The sequence below is a fragment of the Myotis lucifugus genome, unplaced genomic scaffold (genome assembly GCF_000147115.1).
Source record: "Myotis lucifugus unplaced genomic scaffold, Myoluc2.0 scaffold_319, whole genome shotgun sequence".
NCBI classification, from domain to species: domain Eukaryota; kingdom Metazoa; phylum Chordata; class Mammalia; order Chiroptera; family Vespertilionidae; genus Myotis; species Myotis lucifugus.
The window spans coordinates 960068-982479 of record NW_005871367.1 but is presented as its reverse complement, the minus strand read 5'-3'; the positions used below and the strand labels follow the sequence as shown (position 1 = coordinate 982479).

Below are 22412 nucleotides of genomic sequence, written 5' to 3'. Positions count from 1 at the left end.
TTAGGAACTAGATTGAAAACTAACTCATGGGCTCTCCACAAAAAATAGGTCCAAACTGTCTCATACATCATGGTCTCAATATGAACTTCCAGGAAGCCTCACTCCTAGGGAGTCTTCAGGCAATGGCCTGGTCATGTATGACAAACTATATAATTTGGGGATGGATGCAGACTATATTTTGACATATACCCCTTCTTGTTGTTTTAACCCCACCAACATGTTGACCTTGAGGATATTTTTTATTCCAGCTTATGATTATGAACATTGTACTAAAAATGTACTAATATATTATGATAATATTCAGCTTTATTCCAAAATTTCTTTATATACTACAATTTTTTTCCTGGCACATACAGAAAAGTTCTTCCGCCTATTCACTTTGCAGTGTCTGTATAGTTGCCTATATAAGAAGCAGATTACAGATAACATGGGAAATTCAATGTCTGCTACTGTAACTTATTAATAAAACTGAAACTGCAGATGTTTAAAAAAGAAGGTATAGTTGCAAAGAACTTGTTAGCTAGTGTTATAGTCCACTAATTGACATGCATCCCTCCTTTTTGACATTAAATACTTTAAAATTTAAATTATTAAAATGTTAATATAGCTTCTCCTTTTATTTTATTTTTAAACTAGAGGCCCGGTGCACAAAATCAGTGCATGGTGCAGCCCCTAGGCCTGGCCAGTGATCAAAGCGTGAGCATTTGGTGTGGAAGGGCAGGTCCCAGCTGACCTCTGGGCCCTGGGCAGCACCTGGGTCTCCGGGCCCTGCGCGTCCCCCTCCACCTAAGTCACTGTGCCCGAGCCCCCACATGGAGATGTGGTGAGCACGGCCGGACGTTGCGGGCTGGGCTGCCCAGTGGCGCCGCACAGAAGCCGGGCCGGCAGTGCACTATCTTCCAGCCAGCCACGCAGACCCGCTTCTGCGGGAACCCAGGGGGAGCCCAACTGGCCCCTGTGGTCCCGGTGGCTGCAACCCGGCTCACCCGGAAGACACCGTGTGAGTGCAGGGCGGGCTCCTCATGGGTGCCTGGCACCTGAGTGCGGGGGGGGAAGGGGGGCACCTGAGTGTGGGGGCTTCCCCGGTGTGTGAGCCCTGGCATCCTGGGGAAGGGTAGCAGGGGGAGTGAGAGTGAGCTCGGCGGACCCCCCCCCCCACATTCTCACCACACCTCCATCCCTATCACCTCTGCCCCCAGGTAGCTGGTGAGAGGTCGCAGCATGTTGCCAACACCCGCCATGTTCTGCGCCGCCCCCGATGGTCAGCGCACGTCATAGTGAGCGGTTGAACTCCCGGTATCCCAGTCGAACTACCACCCAAGGGGACAATTTGCATATTAGACTTTTATTATATAGGATTCTCACCCAAGGATATATTTTTATTGATTTTTAGAGAGAGAAGAAGGGAGAGACAGAGAGAAACATCTATGTGAGAGAGGAACATCGATTGGATGCCTCCCCCGTACATGCCCCGATTGGGGATCGAACCCACAACCTAGGTATGTGCCCTGACTGGGAATTGAACCTGCAACTTTTTGGTGTACAGGATAATGCTCCAACAACTGAGCTACCAGCCAGGGCACTTATTTTTAATTCTTTCTAAGACCAACAGAACTATTCTAAGGCATTTGGTTTTCATACTTAAAAGTACTAAACTACTTTCAAACTATAAGATACAATAGTAATGGTTTGAAACACATTAATGAATTTAGAGTAGTCATTTCATTGTCTCATACCTGCACGTTGTAGCAAACACAGCTCGTTGATGCTTATATATTTTTTAAGCACATCCATGCAAACCTGCAAGTTGTGAAAAATGTAAAATTACCTTTTGGTATTTCATAAAAACTATACAAATTTCAATCCTATCTTTATGCTTATTCCATTTGTTAAAAAGTGAATTTAAAGCAATGGAATAAAGAAGCTGATGTTAGGTTAATTCAGATCTGAAATACATGCTGAATTACAAAAACAGTAATTAGAGAATCTCTGTCAAAGAAAGAGTCAAGGAAACAGTCAAGATTATAAGCAACTGCAGAAGGGAGGAAAATCCTTGAACATTGTAATAAGCCTTATTTAGGTCATTTAAAAAATAACCATTTATTGACTCAAAGATAAAACACTGACCAGACTTTACATACTTTACCTTTTCATCCCCTTGCTCAGGCACGTGAGCAAACTTGCACTGTGATCGCTCACAGCCACGTAACGTGTTAAAATGAAATTTGCAATATCTATGGGGTATCATCAACCCTAGGGACTTCTGAAACACCTAGAAAATAAGACAAATTCCCTTTCTGTGTTAAATATAAAATACTTATTATAGTCAAGTGAGAAAACTTTTGAAGCAATCAGAAATATATACCCCAAAACAGTATCAAAATAAATTGCTTGCTGACTTGATAAAAAATAAAGCTTCAAACAATTTACATTTCAAAAATTATGAAAAAATCAATTAAAGTGAGTTGTCTAAATTTTTGCAATTTCCTTTAGTGTAAAATATTCATCGAAGTTAGTGCTTTACTTTGTATCTCTTAAAAAGCTGATATAGTCCCTCTTCCTTGTGTAGCTTGCCCCCTTTTGCTTTCAGAAAAAGTTAATTCTATTATAATATGCATCATATTTCAAATGTATTTATTAGAACCAAAATTTTCCTTAGCTTTTCAGATGAACAGAAGAAGTCAAATGATAGTCAAATCTTTCTGTGACAAACTTCTATATCACTATTCCCTTTCATCATAGGGAATATTTATCCTGTATTTTCTTTTCTTTTCTTTTTTTATCCCATATTTTCTGTTTTGGATATCTACTCCCTCTTCTGCTTTCAACCTCTTATGTTATTTGTAAATATCTTCTGAATCACGACAAATTTTCTGCCTCTTTATCACCAACCCCAATTCAAAAAAATCCATACAATATCTGGAACTGGTTAAAAAATGATAGGGAAATACAACCAGAAAAGCCCAAAGTATGTGCTTTATAAGATTATTATTTATTGTTTTTAATCTTTACCAAGGACATGTTTAGAGAGACGGGAAGGAGGGAGACACACACACACACACACCCCGATGTGAAAGAGAAACATCGATCAGTTGCCTCTGTACGTTCCCCTGACAGGGGTTCAAACTTGAAACCCAGGTATGTGCCCTGATCTGTAATGGAACCAGCGACCTTTAGGTGCACAGGATGACACTTAAAAAACTGAGCCACTCCGGCTGGGCTGATTACTTTTTTAAAATGTGGGACTTACCCTTACAATCTTTTCCCTGTTAAATATTTCACAGGTTTCAGGATTCTGCAACTTTAGGACATAATGTTGTCCTGAAAATCTGAAATCTAAAAATAATTAAGAATGACTTTATACACCAATAGGTTACAACTTATTTATTTTATACAATAAAACAGATGACCACTACTGTCTGCTTTTAAAGTTTTACTTGGGATTCTATTCATGCTCAATTCATAGACTGTGCTGCCATGGGTGTTCTGTGAAATACAGAATGATTTATAGATTAGGTGCTCTTTAATTATTTTCAGACCTAAATTTAAAATTTATAAGCTAGAGATACTTTCTTTTTTTTTATTTTTGAAGATACTTTCTTAAAAGCCTTACACAGCAGCATTGAGCACTGCATTCAAATGATTATCTCTAAATTAAACAGAGAAGTATTATACACAATACTATACACAATAATACTTTTTAAAATAATTCCTTATTGATGAAAGTTATTACATATGTCCCCTTTTTTCCTCCCCCGCCCTACGCCTCAGGCCTTCACTACCCTATTGTCTGTGCCCATAGGTTATGCATATATGCATATAAGGTCTCTGGTTGCACAATAAATTTTTCTAAGGAAAGAAAGCTACTGACATCCCAGGTGCTTCAGACTGAACTGTGACCCCCCTCAAATTCATATGTTCAAGCCCTAACCCCCACTGTGACTTCATTTGGAGATAGGGCTTTTTAAGGAAGTATTAAGGTTTAAATCGGGTCAAAAGGGTGAGGCCCTGGTCTGATAGAATTAGTGTCTTTATAAGAAGAGACACCAGAGAGCTTACTCATGTACCAAAGGAAAGGCCATGTGAGTCAGGAACTGAACCCTGCTAGAACTTTGATCTTGGACTTCTAGCCTCCAGAACCATGCAAAATAAATTTCTGTTGTTTAACCCCTTCAGTGCCGGGGAGCGCAATCGTGCTCCTCCTGTCTTTCGCCAAAAGTGCTGGGAGCGCTATCAAAGCTTTGAAATGGCGTCCAGTTCTAAGTCTGCTTTTATTAGTGATGATGATATTGCTAAATATGTCAATGCAGTAAAGGTTTCCTTAAGTTTTTGAATATGTAACTTCATTTACTTGCGATTCATAATTTTTTTTCCTAAACTGCTGTAAAATCAGCAAAAATGCCTTGGCAATTTTAGCATAGTTCCTAGGATATTGGTTGGCACTCAAAGGGTTAAGCCACCTAGTCTGTGGTATTTGGTTATTGCAGCCTGAGCTGATGAATATATTAGGCATCATATTCCTTAATGTTGGTCTTTTTAAATAAGAGGATCTTAAATTTTTTTTTCTAAAGATAAAACTTTTTAAAATTTTAAATAATTTTCTTTTTTTTGGCAGCATCCAGATATAATTTGGAACAAGCTAAAACTTTCGCTGCATAGCTTTGCAGTAATTTTCATTATGAAACCTGTAAGGTTTTCAAGATAAAATACATGATCATCATGGGCTTGTTGCTATAGTATATAACAGGTTGCATGAAGTCAGTAATGTAAAGGTACAGAAGAGTTAGGTGTGAGCTGCACAAAAACATTTTATTGTTTCTAAATTCATTCTTCAATCTAGCTTATTTTTATCAAAGCATTATGAATTATTAAAAGAACTGACACATTCTAAAATATATTCTAAATAATCAACTAAAGTATGAAATTTTAGGTATAACCTATAATTTACTTGTATTACCAATATCACATAAATACATTCTTCAGAAATTATTTCATCAAAAGTACTAAATGTACACATCCTTTAATTTTAATATATTCTATTTTAATTTTTTTTACTTTTTTGTTTTTAGTAGAAAAATCTCCTATATAGTTTCTATATTATCAAATGCCAACATAATTTTATTGAGAAAATAGTACCATTCATCCATGGCTTTAGTGTGTCTTCTTGAAAAGCACTTAGATTCAAAGGTGGCAGTGATAAGCACAGAGGTTTTGGGCCCAGTGTTGCTAATTGACATTCACTAACCATAATCTCTGCATTTTTAGAATCTTTGCTGTGTGAGCAGAAAAAACAGAATCACAATTTAAATTTATTCCAAAAACAAAGTAATGAGAATAAAATTAAGTAGGAATACAACCTAATGCTATACATTTCTATATACTATTATTATACTATGATTATCTGGTATTTATAGATTATTAGCTCGAGAGAGGAAGGGAGGGAGATTGAGACATTTGTTGTTCCACTTTATGTATTCATTGATTGATTCTTTACAAAAATGTTTTTATTGATTTCAGAGAAAGGAAGGGAGAAGAAGAGAGAGAAACATCAATGATGAGAGAGAATCATTGATTAGCTGCCTCCTAAACACCCCCTACTAGGGATTGAGCCTAAAACCCGGCATGTGCCCTGACCAGGAATCCATCCAAGACCTTCTGGTTCATGGGTCGACACTCAACCATTGAGCCACACTGGCCATGCCACTGGCTGATTTTAAAAAAAAAAATACATTTTATTGATTTTTTACAGAGAGGAAGGGAGAGAGATAGAGAGTTAGAAACATCGATGAGAGAGAAACATCAATCAGCTGCCTCCTGCACATCTCCTACTGGGGATGTGCCCGCAACCAAGGTGCATGCCCTTGACCGGAATCGAACCTGGGACCTTTCAGTCCGCAGGCCGACGCTCTATCCACTGAGCCAAACCGGTTTCAGCTGATTCTTGTATATGCCTTGACCAGGGATCAAACCCACAACCTTGGCATATTGGGATGACGCCGTAACCAAGATACCTGGCCAGGGCCAATTATTCAGTATTTTTAACAGGTTGTTTCTACCTTCTTAGCTAGAAAACCAAAGCTTGTTAAATGACTGGGATAGGGGTAGGAATTAGGTGGTGGAATTAAAACTAAAACAAAATATTTTTGATCATGCCAGACAAAAGGTTTGAGGAAGGACTGGCCTAGTGTTCCAATCCAGAAAAGATCATTCAATTACTCTATTGAGAGTGCAATAAAATAAATTAAAAATTATTCTTCAGGACAAGTATATATAATAAATTTATACATGTACTTGAGAGCTTCCTTTGGGAAGAAGTTTAAAAAATGTATTTTTCTTGGTTGCTCATTTAAACAGCTTTGACTATATTCTAATATACGAGATTCTATATAACCAATTTTAGAAAAACTTAACCTGAACTTATCTAGAAAAAGAAATAACTTAAGCAAGGGGGAGGGTGGGAAGCATCTCAGAACTGACAGATATAAATGAATTTCCTTTTTAGAAGAGCACTCAGATACTATAATATTTTATCTAAAAAACAATTCTAATAAGCATTTCCAGCTGGGGTTCCCCAGGCCACAAGAGAATACAAATAGTAAGAAAAGGGGCCCACACTTAATAATAGTTGAAACTTAGCACCAATGGAGTTTAATTAAAAAATTACATATAAAACATAGTTCTCTTCCCAACTTGGGACATCAGTGTGCAATCAACATAACTCCTCTCCAAATAAAACAAAAGCAGTAACATAAAACAAAAGAAATAGGAATTATGGAATTTTATAGATGGAAAAGATTCTCTAGTAAAATTCTTTTATTTTTGATTGGATGACTGAAGCACAGGTTAATGGTCACACTCCTGGTCATTATGGCAGAGCCAAAGTGATAACACAACTCTGCAGGATGCAATGACACTTTTTAGTTGTAAGCAGAATGCTTTCAATAGAAAAGTTAACCCTGTTAGTTTTTCTTTAAGATCTCCAAATAGTCATGAATCAATAGTCATACAAAAAGGAGGCCAATCTAATTTTTACCTAGGCTTTTCCTTAATACAATGGTTCCCAAACTTTAGCATGAATCTGGATCAGCTGATGGCCTTATTGAAACAGGTTCATGGGCCCCATCTCCAGAGTTTGGGAGGTCAGGAATGGGACCCAATAATTTGTATTTCTGACAAGTTCCCCCAGGATGCTGCTCCAAGAATCACACTTTGAAAACCACTGGTTGTCCTAGCTGGTTTGCTCAGTGGATAGAGCATGCACTTGTGGACTGAAGGGTCCGAGGTTCGATTCCAGGCAAGGGCACATGCCCGGGTTGCAGGCTTGATCCCCAGTTGGGGGCATGTAGGAGGCAGCCAATTACTGATTTTCTCTCATCGTTGATGTTTCTATCTCTCTCTCCCTCTCCTTTCCTCTCTGAAATCAATAAAAATATATTAAAAAAAAAAAAAAGAAACCCACTGGCTTAACATAAAAGACTTGAACATGTTCATTACCTGATCTGAGTGTGCTCTGGCCACAACAGCAAAATGGGGGTGGAGGATGGGACCAGATGGTCTCCAAGGTATCCTCCAACCCTAAATTTGGTACCTATATATGTTCTAGTAAGTGTACTGTAAGTCCCAGTACTAATCACTGCAGTCATGTAAATACCTGCAAACTGCAATGTTCATCTGATTTCCGCCATTCTTACCATCATAAAAGTCACATACATAGTCCTTATTCTTTTACTAGTAGCCCTGTGCGCAAATCCATGCGCCAGTAGCTCGCTGCCACTCTCCTGTAGCTCCCCCCACCACCCTCTCCGCTCCTCTCATAGCCTGCTGCCCTGCCCCCTCCTGTAGCTCTCCTCCACCCGCTTGTAGCTCGCTGCCCCACCCTCCTGCTGATCTGTGATCCAGTCGTTAAGCTGCCGGTCATTATGTAACGACCATTTGCACATTACATCTTTATTATATAGATCATTATTCCTTATGCCTTTCTCAAAAACTATTTTAAGGGCTCAAAAAACTTAGTGACAGTTTTAAGGTAACTTACAATATCCCTGACATCTAGGTATAACTGACATATTAACTAAATAATGCCCATGTGTGGCTTATGGCATAGTAGTCCAAGCACATACAGCACAGAATGAAAAACATACTCAAGATGCAAATCATATGAATAACTGTCTTAAAGTTACAGATTTAAAAATTGTTACAGACCTTTTGCACACTTCATGCATATTTTCTTTTTCTTCCTTAATAGTCACTTTGTCTGAAAATTTACACTGTGAAGATATGTTAAAAAGTTCAAGTTTAAATATCTGTATTCCATATTAAGCTATGAGGCTTACAAGATTTTTAGAATGTATTAGATGTTAATTAAACAACTGGTTTATGGCCAACCTAGAAAACAATCCTACTCTACATTATTTAAAATACTGAAAATTGACTTCAGAATTTCCACTGTTGCTTAAGAGAAAAACAAATAAATCTATTTTCTTAGCTTTTGATATCACCTCTTGTACAAGCCAACATTTCAAATTATTATGAATAATCAAAGTCATGCAAAAAAAAAGTCATGCTTCTTTTCAATATATTGATTTTAGAGAGAGGGAGGGGAGAAAGGAAGGAGAGAGAGAACGATCGTTTTTTGTTGTTCTACTTATTTTTGCATTCATTGGTTTATTCTTGGATGTTCCTGTGTGTGCCCTGACTGGGGATCAAACCATAACCTTGGCTTATTGGGATGATGCTCTAACAAACTGAGCTACCTGTCCAGGGTTATGTTTCATTAAGAAAAAAAGCTTTGAGTAACTTTTATTTTTAGGTGGTATTTATGAACATATATTTATTTTTCATTAGAAATATTTATATGCCTGGCCGGTGTGGCCCAGTGGTTGAGCATCGACCTATGAACCAAGAGGTCACAGTTTGATTCTCGGTCAGGGCATATGCCCAGGTTGTGGGTTCAATCCACAGTGTGGGGTGTTCAGGAGGCAGCTGATCAATGATTCTCATCATTGATGTTTCTATCTCTCTCTCTCCCTTCCTCTCTGAAGTCAATAAAAATATACTAAAAAAAGAGAAATATTTATATGTATTTAGGTCTTAATTCTATTTGGTACATAGATACCAAATTTAGAGTTGGAGGATACTCTGGAGACCATCTGGTCCCATACTCCCATTTTGCTGTTATGGTCAGACCGAGGCATCTTTGCTGAGGGTCACACTGAACTGCAAGTGGCTTCAGGGGCATCTTTAGGAGTCAGGAACATGGCAGAAGACATCAAGATCAAAATAACTACCAGATTACCCCTTTTGACAGCTGCTTCCCCAACCAGAACCAGACCAGAAACTGTTGGCACAAATATCTGGACTTCCACCCCATGAGAAGGCAATGACTGCTAAAGGGGTTGATGTCTCCATGTGCGAATGGTACTGGTGTGTATACAAGTCCCTTTGCTTCATATCCTGGGTGTTGACCTGGGATGACCGCCGGGCAAAAGGCATATTTCTTGGGAAGATCTGAATTGGTTGTACCCCACCTGTCTCTGTCCTCCACCCTTCTCCGAGGGAGGTGAAGAGAGACCTGTCTACATCCCACCCTAGGATCCTGTATCATGGCTTAAGTGATAATACTTTTGGAAAAATATAAAATTGTATATGTGTAAAAGATCTGGATGACTGGGCAAGACGCCGGGTGGGAAATGGTACCTGGACCAGTAAGAGGGGCTTCAGAGTGAGTATTTTTTATTTATAAAATATATTTTTATTGATTTCAGAGCGGAAGAGAGAGGGAGAGATAGAAACATCAATAATGAGAATCATTGATCTGCTGCCTCCTACACACCATCTACTGGGCATCGAGCCTGCAACCCGAATTGAATCTGGGACTCTTCAAGTCCACAGGCCGACATTCTATTCCCTGAGCCAAACCGGCTAGGGCCAGAGTGAGTATTATTTAATTTTGTTTTGAATTTTTATTGTATCAAAATTTGACCACTTCCTCTATGCCAGACAATAGAGTAAATGATGATAGGAAATAGCCACAAGTCCCTGTATATGCTAAAATTTATCTGTATTTTCCCTTAGTTATCTGTATAATTTAAAATTTTTTTCTTAATTTTTGAGCCAAATGAAAATCATATGATAAAAATATGTAAAAAAGGAAAAAGAATATTTAGGTGTATTTAAAACATTGCTGTACTTAAAACATTTCACAATTAGTGTTTTTGGAGTTGTGATTTTCTAAATTACTATAAGAAAGTTATACATGCTCAAATATTAAACTTTTGAGAAAACAGGCACCAAGAAAGTAATCCCCCAAATCACCCATTACTTGAGTAGTCAGAGATAACCAATCTTACTTGTATCTTTTTAAAATCTTTTAAATTTTATTATGTTTTCCCTAAAAATTTCCAGTTTTATTGAGAAATAATTGATATCGTCACTATATAAATTTAAGCCATATAGCATCATGGTTTGATTTATATACTGGAGTTGGCAAAAGCATGTTTTGAGAAATTAGAAATTAGATTAATGCAAAAACCCGAACACAAATGTTTATAGCAGTTTTATTTGTAATAGCCCCAAGTTAGAAACAACCCAGATATCCTTCAAAGAGTGTATAGCTAAATAAACTGTGGTAAGTCATACTATGGAGTGTTATTAAGCAATAACAGTAAATGAACTATTGATACATACAAAAAACTTGATGAATACCCAGAGGATTATACTGGCTGAAAAACCCCATCTGAAGAGGTTCCAAACTTTATGATTCCATTTATATAACACAAGGGGCCCTGTGCACAAAATTCATGCACTGGCGGGGGGGGGGGGGTCCCCTCAGCCCAGCCTGCCCCCTCTCACAGACTGGGAGCCCTCAGGGGATGTACTATTGACAGCTTAGGCCCGCTCCCTGTGGCCTAAGCCGCAGTCTGGCCTCCCTCTGCGGGAGGTGACCGGGCTGATCAGGGGAAGGCACCAGCCCCATCACCCTGCTGCTGCAGCCACTGCCAGCCACCGCAGCCGCCAAGGTGTTTGAATCAACATGGACTCCAGTCCCTTCACCATGAAAAAATGACAACTTTCTTCAGTCATTTTCAAGATGTGTCTTTCATAGGATATGACATTTCTTTCTTTTTTTTTAAATTCTCACCTGAGGATATGTTTCCATTGATTTTTAGAAAGTGTGGAAGAGAGAGGGAGAGACAGAGAGAAACATCAATGTGAGAGGGACACTTTGACTGGTTACCTCCTGCATGAGCCCTGACCTGGGCCCCAGCCAGGGAGAAGCCTGCAACCTAGGTACATGCCCTTGATCATAATCAAACCTGGACCCTGCGGTTGGCAGGCCGAGGCTCTATCTGCTGAGCCAAACTGGCTAGGGCAGGATATGACATTTCTTAGCCCCTCCAGCAGCGGACCTTCACTTTTTCCTCCAGGAGTGAGGTGGAAAAACCCTAGATCACCTTCTTGGATTCTTATAACCCAAGTTACCAAGAACACTGCAAGTGGCAGCGTACAGGGAGCTTAGCCAATGAGTTGTCAGAAAAGGTTTTTATGCTCGAACTGGTTTGGCTCAGTGGATAGAGCGTTGGCCTGCAGACTGAAGGGTCCCAGGTTTGATTACTGTTAAGGGCATGTACCTTGGCTGGGGGCACATCCCCAGTGGGGAGTGTGCAGGAGTCAGCTGATCAATGTTTCTCTCTCATCGATGTTTCTGACTGTCTATCCCTCTCCCCTCTTCTCTGTAAAAAAATCAATAAAATATATTTAAAAAAAAGAAAAGGTGTTTCCTCTGCAGCTCATGTGCAGAGGACCCCCTGCATTGTGTCCACTGGGCTAGGGGCGTGTCCCCGCTGCCGGGGGGTGGGGGGGACACGCCCCCGAGGCCAGCAGCCAGCCCCGCATTGTGGGCGCCGGGCTGGGGGGCGTGGACCTGGGCTGCCGCTTGGCGCATGTGCAGGTGGCCACAGGGCAGGAACATCCACTTGGCACCTGTGCTCATAGGCCCGGAGTGGCTGGGGGCCTTCTGGGACCCCCGCCACTCAGGCCTACGCGCAGGCCTACAGGCTAGGAGTGGCCTGGGTCCCGAGGATGTTCTGGGGACCCAAGCTGCTTGGCGCCTGCGTATGCAAATTAACCCGACAAAGATGGCATACTTTGCATACTCACTCCTGATTGGCTGGTGAGCACAGCGGAGGGAGGGTCAATTTATATATTTCTCTTTTATTATGTAGGATTCTTGAAATGACAAAACTATAGAAATGGAGAACAGACTAGTGGTTGTCAAAGGTTAAGGAGAGATTAGGGGTAGGAGGGAAGAAAGTAGCCATGGCAATAAAAGGGCAACATGAGGGATCCTTGTGGTGACGGAAATGTTTTGTATCATAGCTATAATAATGCCAATATTCTGATTGTGCTATTGTACTGTAGTTTTGCAATGTCATTGGGGGAAATTGGGTAAAGGGTACATGAGATTACTATGTTATTGTTTTACAACTGCATGTGAATCTGCATTTATCTTAAAATTTAAAAAAATGTGGGATGCTGCTGAACCACCATTTATGGATAAATTCATAGCACTAGATGCCTCTTTTAGAAAAGAAGAGGTTTCAAATCAATGACTCAGTTGCAACCTTAAGAAACTGCAAAAAGAAGAGCAAATTAAACCCAAAGCAAGCAGAAGAAGGCGAAAAGGATCAGAGCAGAGAAATAGGAAACAACAAAGCAATAGAAAAAAAATCAATAAAACTAAAAGTGAGTTCTTTTGGAATAGTAATAAAATTAATAACCTTCTAGCCAACCTCCAATGAATTTACCTTTATTGCAAAATACCAAAATTACAGAGATGGAAAACATTAATGGTTGCTAAGGTTAGGGATGTTAGAGGTAGTGAGGAAGGTGTGACTAAGCTTAAGGGAAATCTTTGTAGTGATGGAATGATTATCTTGATTGCAGTGGTGGCTACAAAATATTTGCACACTTGATAAAATACACAGAACTATATACACTCATTGTACTAGCAAATTCTTGTTTCTGGTATTGTACCTTAAGATGTAATTATGGGAAAACTATGTGAAGGGTACACAGATCCTCTTTACTACTTATTCAACTTCCTGTGAATCTACAATTATATAAAAATGAAAAGTTAAAAATATAAAGTACACTAGTATTTTAACTATTTGGGGCTCAAAATTAGAATCATTAAGCAATTACTACCATAGTAAACCTAAAAATAGTTACATATAAATTCAGACTATAACTGATACATAGAAGAAAAAACAAGGTTTCTGGAAAAAACAGCATGTGTGTATAATGTTTGCATATATGAATGTATGTATTGATATATACATATATACACACATATAGATATATAAATATAACATACTAGAGGCCTGATGCACGAGATTTGTGCACTCCAGGGAGTCCCTCAGTCCGCCTGTGCCCTCTTGCAGTCCGGGAACCCTTGGGGGATGTCCAACTGTCTGCTTAGGCCCTCTCCCCGCCCTAAACAGGCTGTCAGACATCCTTAGCGCTGCTGCAGAGGTGGGAGAGGCTCCCCCCACCGCTGCTGCACTCGCCAGCCATGAACCAGGCTTCTGGGCTTCTGGCTGAGCGGTGTTCCCCCTGTGGGAGTGCACTGACCACCAGGGGGCAGCTCCTGCATTAAGCATCTGCCCTCTGGTGGTCAGTACATGTCAAAGCGACCGGTTGTTCCGCCGTTCGGTAGATTTGCATATTACCCTTTTATTATATAGGATATACATACCTAAGTATAAAATTGATAATAAAACATTTCTAAAAATTCACAGAAAACCATATATAAAAGCAGAAAGGTGGTAGGTCAGGCCTATGTCCTATAAATCAACGTATTTACCCTCTAAAGTTCCTAAAACTGTTATTGTGCTTATGCAAAACATTAAGCAATATATCCAATGGCCAGAAGAGTATTATTCTTTTAGTCAATAAAAAGGAGTTAGACTTGTTCATCTGATGACACTGTTCAGACAAATTTCTGTATTACTTCTATTCACACCAAAAAATAAGAAAATGCAAAAGATTCCCTAGTACCTTTTCATCCAAGTCTGAACTTTTTATGTGTTCATTGCAGTCTCCCAGTTTTTCATTTTGAGAGGTCCTATTAGTAACTTCTCCTAAGGAAATGTTTGCATCTTTAAAATCATATTTTATCTCACTTGCTGAAAAGAAATAATATTTAACTGTAGAAACTACAAATGACAAAATAAGCAAGTCACTCAAAGATTATCCTAAAAATAAGTTAGAATTCAGTCTTTTAAAGTCCAATATGACAAATTTAAAGTTTTCAGCAAATTATACAATTATTCCCCTTTATCAAATAACTCCATTATATGGTATAAAAAGAACTGGCAGTAAGATAAAATTGAAACATATCAAGATACTTTTAAGAATCTTTCTTGATCATGTCCAGATATTTTCAACATATTTTGAAACTTGAAAGTCAAAATAAAATTAACTTTCAAATTAAGTTATTTTCTGTAAAGATCTAGGTATTTAAATCTGTAACTAGATATTATAAAAAATTTTAAAAGAACTCAGATATAAAACGTGATAACGCTTAAATATATATTTCAATTTCAAAATAAGACTACAAGAATTACTAAGGCCAATCATCTATCCTTTGTAGATAAAGCCTAACAAAGTTATTTATAAAATAGTAAAATAAAAAAATTTCAAAATCTGATCTGCAACTTGAGAAAACTAACAAATGAAAAGCTTCTTATTTTAATGAACTTATTTTGACTAGGCTTGGACATATGAAAAGATACCTTGATACTGCATATTCTGAAAATGTCAAATTTTACCTGCTGGCAAGGAAGTACAGATTTCTGACTTCAATCCAGGATCCAGTACAGGAAATTCTCTATTATAAAACAAACAGAGCTTAAACATTATAACATATTCTATGCAGAACTATCTACTTCTCTAAACATTATACAATACTAGCTTTAGCAGCTGGTGAACATCAGCTTAGGTCCTCCAGGGAAAGAGAATTATACTGGGACTCAGAACATAGCACATCCAAGCAGATTCCTCATTTGGTTCTTCAATTACATGTACTTCAATTGTTAAGGATGCTGCCATTCAAACTTTGTTACTCAAAAAGAACCCAGTGGCATGTACCCAGCATTTTAAAAAGTTTTCAAGTATTACACCAATACAAGATATGTGTATGTATGTCTTATTGCTAATGTAAAAGGAAGATGGTTTGAGAGCAGCTTGAGGTGTTTTTTTTGTTGTTGTTGTTTTTTTTTTGGTGGTCTCTGAAAACAACATATCGAGTCCAAAGGTTAAAGCTATGGAGATCATAGTTAGTCCAACTTGAATTTAAATATTGTTCTGCCACTTTGTGTTAACTGTGGCAAAAATATTTAACTTCTTTGAGTCTAATCATATCTGTAAAATGAGAATACCACCTACCCACGAGGTTATGTAAAGATTTAATGAGATAAAATTTTCTTACAGCCAATAGCATAGGCTCCAACAAATGAAAACTACATCTATAACTCGAAAACAAAAGGCTAAACACTATTCTATTTTTAAAAAAATTAGACAAAAATATAAAAAAGTACGTAGAATAACATAAACACCCATAATCCCACCATTTAATCATTTAATAAATGGGTTTTATTAAACTTATCCTAAATAGCCAAGAAAAAGGGAAACCGAACAAAACATTTTATATACACCATTCTTTTTTTGTTAATCTTCACAAGAGAATATATTTTCATTGATTTTTAGAGTGGAAGGCGGGGGGGGGGGGAGAGAGAGAAACACTGATGTGAGAGGGACGTTATTTCTGTTTTTCAGTTGTGACATGCTCTTCCCTGTGGGCTTTCATATAGGCTATTCTTTCTATGACAAAATTCTACTCACTTTTCTTTACCTCTTGGCGAATTCCTAATCATCTTTTAGTGTTCATCTTAACTGTCACTTTCACCAGGACACCTTTAGTATCTTGCACTTAATCATATCTTATTGTACTTGCTTAATATTTGCCTCCCTTGACAGACTAAAAGTGCTGTGAGAATAAGGCCCAAGTGTGTCTAGTTACTCTCCATATACTCAGCACTTAACATCCTCCAGGCAAGACATGAAGGAGACCCAAATGAAGATGCCTCTCTCCTGTCTAGAAACTCCCAGTATAGGAGGAGACTTACATACAAGCAGACAGAATATACTGACATATATGCCAAGAGAACTATTGGAACAAATCCCTAGAAAAACATCTCAGATGTGATTTGAAGGATAACTGAATGAAAATAAAGGGACTTCCAGATAAGCATATGCAAAAGGAATCAAATACATGAGATTATGGAAATGGTGAGCTTCTTGCTTTGCTCATCTTTTATTATCCTTTCATCCCCTTTCCTATCCCCTACCACACAGTTGTCAAAGAGCTTTAAAGAGCCATGCCAAGCACTTTAGCCTCTATCCTCAAGTGGCTGAAAGCTAGTGAAGCACTGTAAGCAGTCACTGGCAGATCAATTTCTATTTCATAGTAACACTATGGAGAGGATATACTAAGAGAGTTCAGGAAGATTAATCAGGAGCTCATTACAATAATCTAAGGGAAAGATGAATAAGATACCAGCAGTGAAAATTGAGAGGAAGGAAAATTGTGAGATAATAAGATAATAGCATGAATAGTATTAAGTGACTCAATAGAGAAGTGAGGGATGTTTCTGTGGTTTCTAATTATCCTGAAAGTTATATTCATAATAGTTTATTAGCTTCAGATATACAGGAGGTTATTCCTGACAAAACAAAATGAAGAAAATAAATAGTATAGCAAGTATACTGCTTAATTTCAAAGTAGTAAGATCGTGTTTTAATATTGCTGATATAGTTCATAAGTGTGAGACACTTTTTACTATGAATAGTTTACAAGGAAAGTAAAATTGCACATGCCACTTTCGTTACAAGTAATTTAGTTTTGTTTCAAATTTGAGAGACACAGAGGTTAAATTCACCTAAGTTAAAAAAAAAGTAAGCAAAATTGCAATCCACATAAACATTTTACAGTTTTGCATTTGTGGAGTGGAAAGTTACAGTTCTGCCTTGATAGAGCAAGAAGGGAAACAAATGAAGGATAGAAGGAGCAAAAGAGAAACAAAGAGATATGGCTGAGGCTACAGAAGTACAGAAAAGCAAAAGAGATGATTTGAGCAAAAAGGAGAGAACAAGAGAAGCTTCTGAAAAACTACACAGAGTACATCAAGTTTATCCTCCAAAGAATTTTTCAAGGGGATGATGAAATTTAAGGGGTTCCAACCAGCATCTTTTAAAAAATGAAACAGACTAAAGTACAAAATATGTTATACCACTTGTTGTAAGGAAAATTCTGTTTTTGTAAATCTATTATTTCACATATTCATAAGTATGCACTAACTGGATTGTAATGTAAAATATGTCTTGACTATGGGTAATTGACAAAAAGTTTTGAAGATGACTGCTTGAGAATAATTACTAGCAGAACAAGTTTAAAAATAAAATAAATAATAAAGTTCTTAGTCCTTCATTTGACACATAAAAAGTACTTTGTGATTATAGATTACAAATTCTTATAACACTAAGAACATCAAGAAAAAATATGGCATTACAAAAGTAACTAAAATTTATAAATACCAGATAAATTTAAGTCATGTACCACTCTCTTAGTGGAAAGTATTTTCATGTTTCCTTTTGAGTCTGTTCACAGACTATTACAATATTCAAGTATTGCAACATACAAATATAAATCAGAGCTTGAAGAATTATAAAAGTTTAGCAAAATATGACATACTATTAAAGAATATTTGAGCCAACCCAGAATAGCTTAAGTTCCAAAGCATAAGGTTACTACTTGGCTCCATTAAAAGTTGCACCAGGCAAACTTGTCCTCATTGGGGGCTAAATCATCATTTAAAACCCTGACCTTAACAGCACAATACATTTCTTTTCTCCTGAAAATTGGTTTAACTTCTGATTCTACTTTCAAGTCCTCATTACATCAAATAAACTTTTCCAAGACTTCTCTGTTCCTCAAAAATGAATTTTTTATTTAATAAAAAAGTCACAGCCCGGGTGGCATGGCTCAGTCGTTGAGCATCAACCTATGAACCAGGAGATTACCGTTTGATTCCCAGTCAGGGCCAGTGTGGGGTGTGTAGGAGGCAGCGGATCAATGATTCTTATCATTGATGTTTCTCTCTCTCCCTCTCTCTTCCTCTCTGAAATCAATAAAACTATTATTTTAAAAATTCAGAAAGTGGGTTAAAACATACAGTATTGTTCATAATAAGTAATTTGGCTGAAATAAAAGCATATCTGTATTTTGATAATAATTAAAGAACTTATGAAAATAAATTTGACTTTGAAAGAAGCAATCTCAATAATTTAAAAAGACTGAATCATCATTTTATTTTGGACAATCTGCTCCATTATAATTTCCAACATATATATGTATATACATATGTGTATGTATATACATATATCATTGTTTTATTTCAATTATAAGTTTTAGCATAATGACATTTCCATGTCTCAGCAATAATACGCTATATTATATTTAGTAACAGGGTTAAAAATGGAGCTTCAATGATCACTGAATAAATTAGTGACACCTAAGAGTAGAAAGTGCTTTTGAAACCCCCAGTAATGTGTACTAAAAGGCATACTTGAACATGCATACCTCAAGTTATCACTTGGTTCTTTTTTTTCAGGAAGTTCCGTGTGCTTGGAGTCTGTTGATTGCTGCTCTTCAGCAACATTGGGCTCCTGGTTTACCATGGGGACCTCTGAAGTAAATGAGAGCTCCCCTTCATTGGACACTCCAAAGAGGTCTGGGTCATCTTGAATTACATCAATTAAGAGGACATCATCTTCATATGCTTTAAGAATATCTGGAATAATTTTAATGTCTGAAAAGTTCTTAGTCGTTTTTCTACCACTAACTTCAGAGGAAACTTGTTTGAATGTTTCTTGTTCATCAGAGCAGAAGGCAGGACTTTTCTCTATACACCCAGGATCACAGAAAAAGGTATTCTTTTCAACTGTGAGAGAAACAGCTTTCTTATTAGAAACAACACTGCCTGGTTCAGAGATATAGTTAGATGGTTTATTATTACCTTGCTTTAAGAAACTTGAAGAAATACTATGGAAATTCTTATTGCAGTATAAGTCAGAACTAGATTGCACTGGAGCAACACTATTTTGTATGTTCAAAGATTGAAGTCCTGAAATTACTGTGGAGATGTTTTCTTTATTCCTATTCTGTCTTATCTCTGTTCCAGATATATTGTCAAGAAGCTCTAGGGGACTATATGCTTCTCTCTCTGATGACTTGGCATTTATTTCTTTTCTTTTTTCTGTTTTATTCTTAAGTAAAGGAATTTTAAAATTAGTCAGCCGTCCTGTGTTCAGTATTTTAACCAAGTCTGGAACCACAACTGTTGGCTTAGCAACACATGTTTTTCGGTGAATAGTTTTGCCTGTAGAGTTGTTAGCTTCCTGGCCATGCTGGGAAGCCAGTGTCAAATTAAGTTTTGTTAAAGTCCCTCTATCTTTTCTTTTATTTCCTGTTAAGTTTTGAGTCACATTAGTTAACCGAGTATCTTCAGTTGCATTAGAAACTACCTCTGACCCACTTCTGCTCGGTTCCTCGTACTTCATCTTTTCATCATCGATTACAGGTTCATTTATAACCATTAAAGTAGGTTTTATAGCAGAGACTACTTCAGAGACCGCAGACGGACAATTTATATTAGAATCCAGTTTTTCTTTACTTGAAGATTCACTGTTTGTTTCTTTTATGGAACTTTGTAATGGTAATTTGGAGTCAATTAAGTGAGTCTGATTTGCTTGATGTATAAGAAAATCATCTTGCCTAACACTTTCCCCAGACCCAGGAAGAGAGTTATTTGATTTTGGCAAGGAAGACCTTTTCCAACAATAGGCAGTTACTCTAGCACATGAATAACATGGCCAAGTTCTTTTACCCGTCATTGGTATTGTTCTGTGACAGCTGAACTTGGATTCTTCAGCTTCATTTCTGAAGTCTTCCTGTGATCCCTTTTCAATAGGATGGCAATCACTAGGTGATTTCACTGTTGAGCTTTTCACTTCTGGCTCAGTGCTTTTACATCTTAAGGGTTCTGAAGCATTCTTGGTTTCTTCTTTCAAAAGTGGCGCTAGGGTTTTCTGAAACATAGTATTTACAAGATGCTCAGGACTTGTCTTTTTTCCTACTGTTTCTGGAAGACTTGATAAATGATCCATTGGAGAAAGTGTATTATGGTTTGCTTTTCTCAAAATTTTTAAAGTTTTTGCTTCTGTACTTTCAGCACCCACATGGTTTTCTTGTAACAGCAACTCAGACTTGTTATGCACATTAGAGAAGTTCATTTTGATAACCATTTCATCTCTTTTTTCAGACACCTTCATCCTTTTCCTGGGTTTTCTCCCAACACTGCTCTCCTCTACTGAGTATTTATTTTTTTCATTTTGACGGCAGGGAAGCAAGCCATTATTTTTGCTTTGGTATGTATCAGTTTCTTCAAGCAATAATTTATTTACTCCCATTAAGTTTTCTTCAGTGTTTGAAAGTTGAGGACTATTATTTGTGTCACTCTTATTTGAAAGACTCGCAAGGTTTTCTTTCTTTAACTCTGAGGAATTTTCTGATTCATGGATACATCCACCATCAGGTTTATATGTAAGGTTATTTTCATCATTACAATCCTTGGAATGGGGGAAACAACTGCAATCATGTAATTTTAAAATGGAATTATTTTCTACTCCAGGTGACACGCTGTTACAAGAATATTTTGGAGTATTCTTGTACAGTTCATCTTGAAATTCAACCTTTCTATTTTGTGTAGCCTTATTTTCAGTTATTTTGAAGAGTGGACTTGCTAAGCTTTCAAGTGTTTTAATTCGACTTCTTCTTTTAATACCGTCTACCAAAACTTCCTTACCCGAAGACCGCAAGAGAGGTGTACTTTGAATTTCACTGCACTCCACTGTTTGGAAAGATTCCGAACTGGTTAATGACTCCTTTCTTACCAGGTCAGTCCCTGGCTGTGGATCATCACTTGAGGCTCCAGTAACTTTTCTTTTTTCCTTGGCTGATCAAAACGACAAAATATACCAGAAAATATTTTATATTGAGGAGGGGGGAAAAAGCAACAACAGTTAAAAAAAAAAAAAGTGATGCCACCCACTTTCATTTTCCTGATTTCTGTTAAGGAGCCACATACAAACCTGTGTAAGTTCTAAGCTGACTAACCTTCTGCATCATGGTCAGTTCACACAAGCCAAAAGGGATCACTAGCAGGAATTCCTTTTATAGTCTCATTCTGACCAAGAGCTCCTAACTGGGCAAATACCCCTTACAGTGGTTCTCAACCTGCTGGCCCTTTAAATACAGTTCCTCATGTTGTGACCCAACCATAAAATTATTTTTGTTGCTATTTCATAACTGTAATGTTGTTACTGTTATGAATCGTAATGTAAATATCTGATATGCAGGATGGTCTTAGGCGACCCCTGTGAAAGGGTCGTTCGACCGCCAAAGGGGTCGCGACCCACAGGTTGAGAACCGCTGCCTTAAGAGGATTCCCGTGTCTTCCCTCTCTCCTGGTCATCAGTAAAGCCCACGCTGGTTAAGTGAAACGCTAGCGGTAAAACAAAGATGGAGCGGGCTGAGGTACAAAGGCCAGGGAGGGAGTGGCCCTGGGCGCTTCCTTACTGTGTCTTCCCGATGGCCAGGGGACCGCGCCCCCTTCTCTGCTTCTAAGCCCTGCGGGTCCCACAGGTGTGAAGGGCCGACCTGCCCGCCACCCGCCACGCCGGCCACCTCGCCTCGGCCTTCCCAGGCCCGGATGCCTCACCCGCCGTGTCACTGTCCGCCTCTTCTCTCTCAGACGCCCGGCCCACCATCCTCCTCTTTCTCCTGCTCTCCTCAGGCCCGGGCGCGTCAGGGCCGCAGGCTCCCGCCTCGCCCGGCTCCGGCCGCCGGCCTCGCTTCCTCAGGCTGCGGGCCGGGCCCTCACACCCACAGGAGATCGTGGGGCTCGAGGGTGGCGGCCGCCTCATCTGCACCGAGCCGCCCGCCCTACTCGCTGAGGAGCCTGCCGGAGGCGCCATAGCTGCTCCCGCCACCGCCGCCGCCGGGGATCTGATGCCCGTCTTCCCGCCCCTCATCTGGACCCCCTATGGCCGACCGACCGGAAGCGGAAGTGGGCAGCGAGGCCGGCTGGGCGGGCGCGTGAGGCAGCAACGTGCGGCAGAGCGGCAGCGCCCTGTCAGGCTTCTCTCGAAGTTTCCGCGGCGCCTTCCTCTAGGCCGCAGCCTTTCGGAACCATTCGGAGCTCCTCACAGAGAGCGCTGTCCGCCGGGGGCTT

At 38.7% G+C, this 22412-nt stretch overlaps 1 protein-coding gene and 1 pseudogene across 1 annotated transcript in view; one reads left to right on the top strand and one right to left on the bottom strand.

The window, feature by feature from the left end:
• Positions 1-22104, bottom strand: part of TOPAZ1 (testis and ovary specific PAZ domain containing 1) — a 44132-nt gene extending 22028 nt beyond the window's left edge. The window contains 11 exon segments of the mRNA XM_006100611.1: positions 1737-1800; positions 2147-2272; positions 3251-3336; positions 5137-5273; positions 8203-8267; positions 14059-14186; positions 14832-14890; positions 18701-21134; positions 21403-21418; positions 21758-21847; positions 21850-22104. Of these exon segments, the coding sequence (XP_006100673.1) occupies positions 1737-1800; positions 2147-2272; positions 3251-3336; positions 5137-5273; positions 8203-8267; positions 14059-14186; positions 14832-14890; positions 18701-21134; positions 21403-21418; positions 21758-21847; positions 21850-22104 (3460 nt within the window).
• LOC102432569 lies at positions 9256-9511 on the top strand (annotated as a pseudogene).
• Positions 22105-22412: the final 308 nt, after the last annotated feature.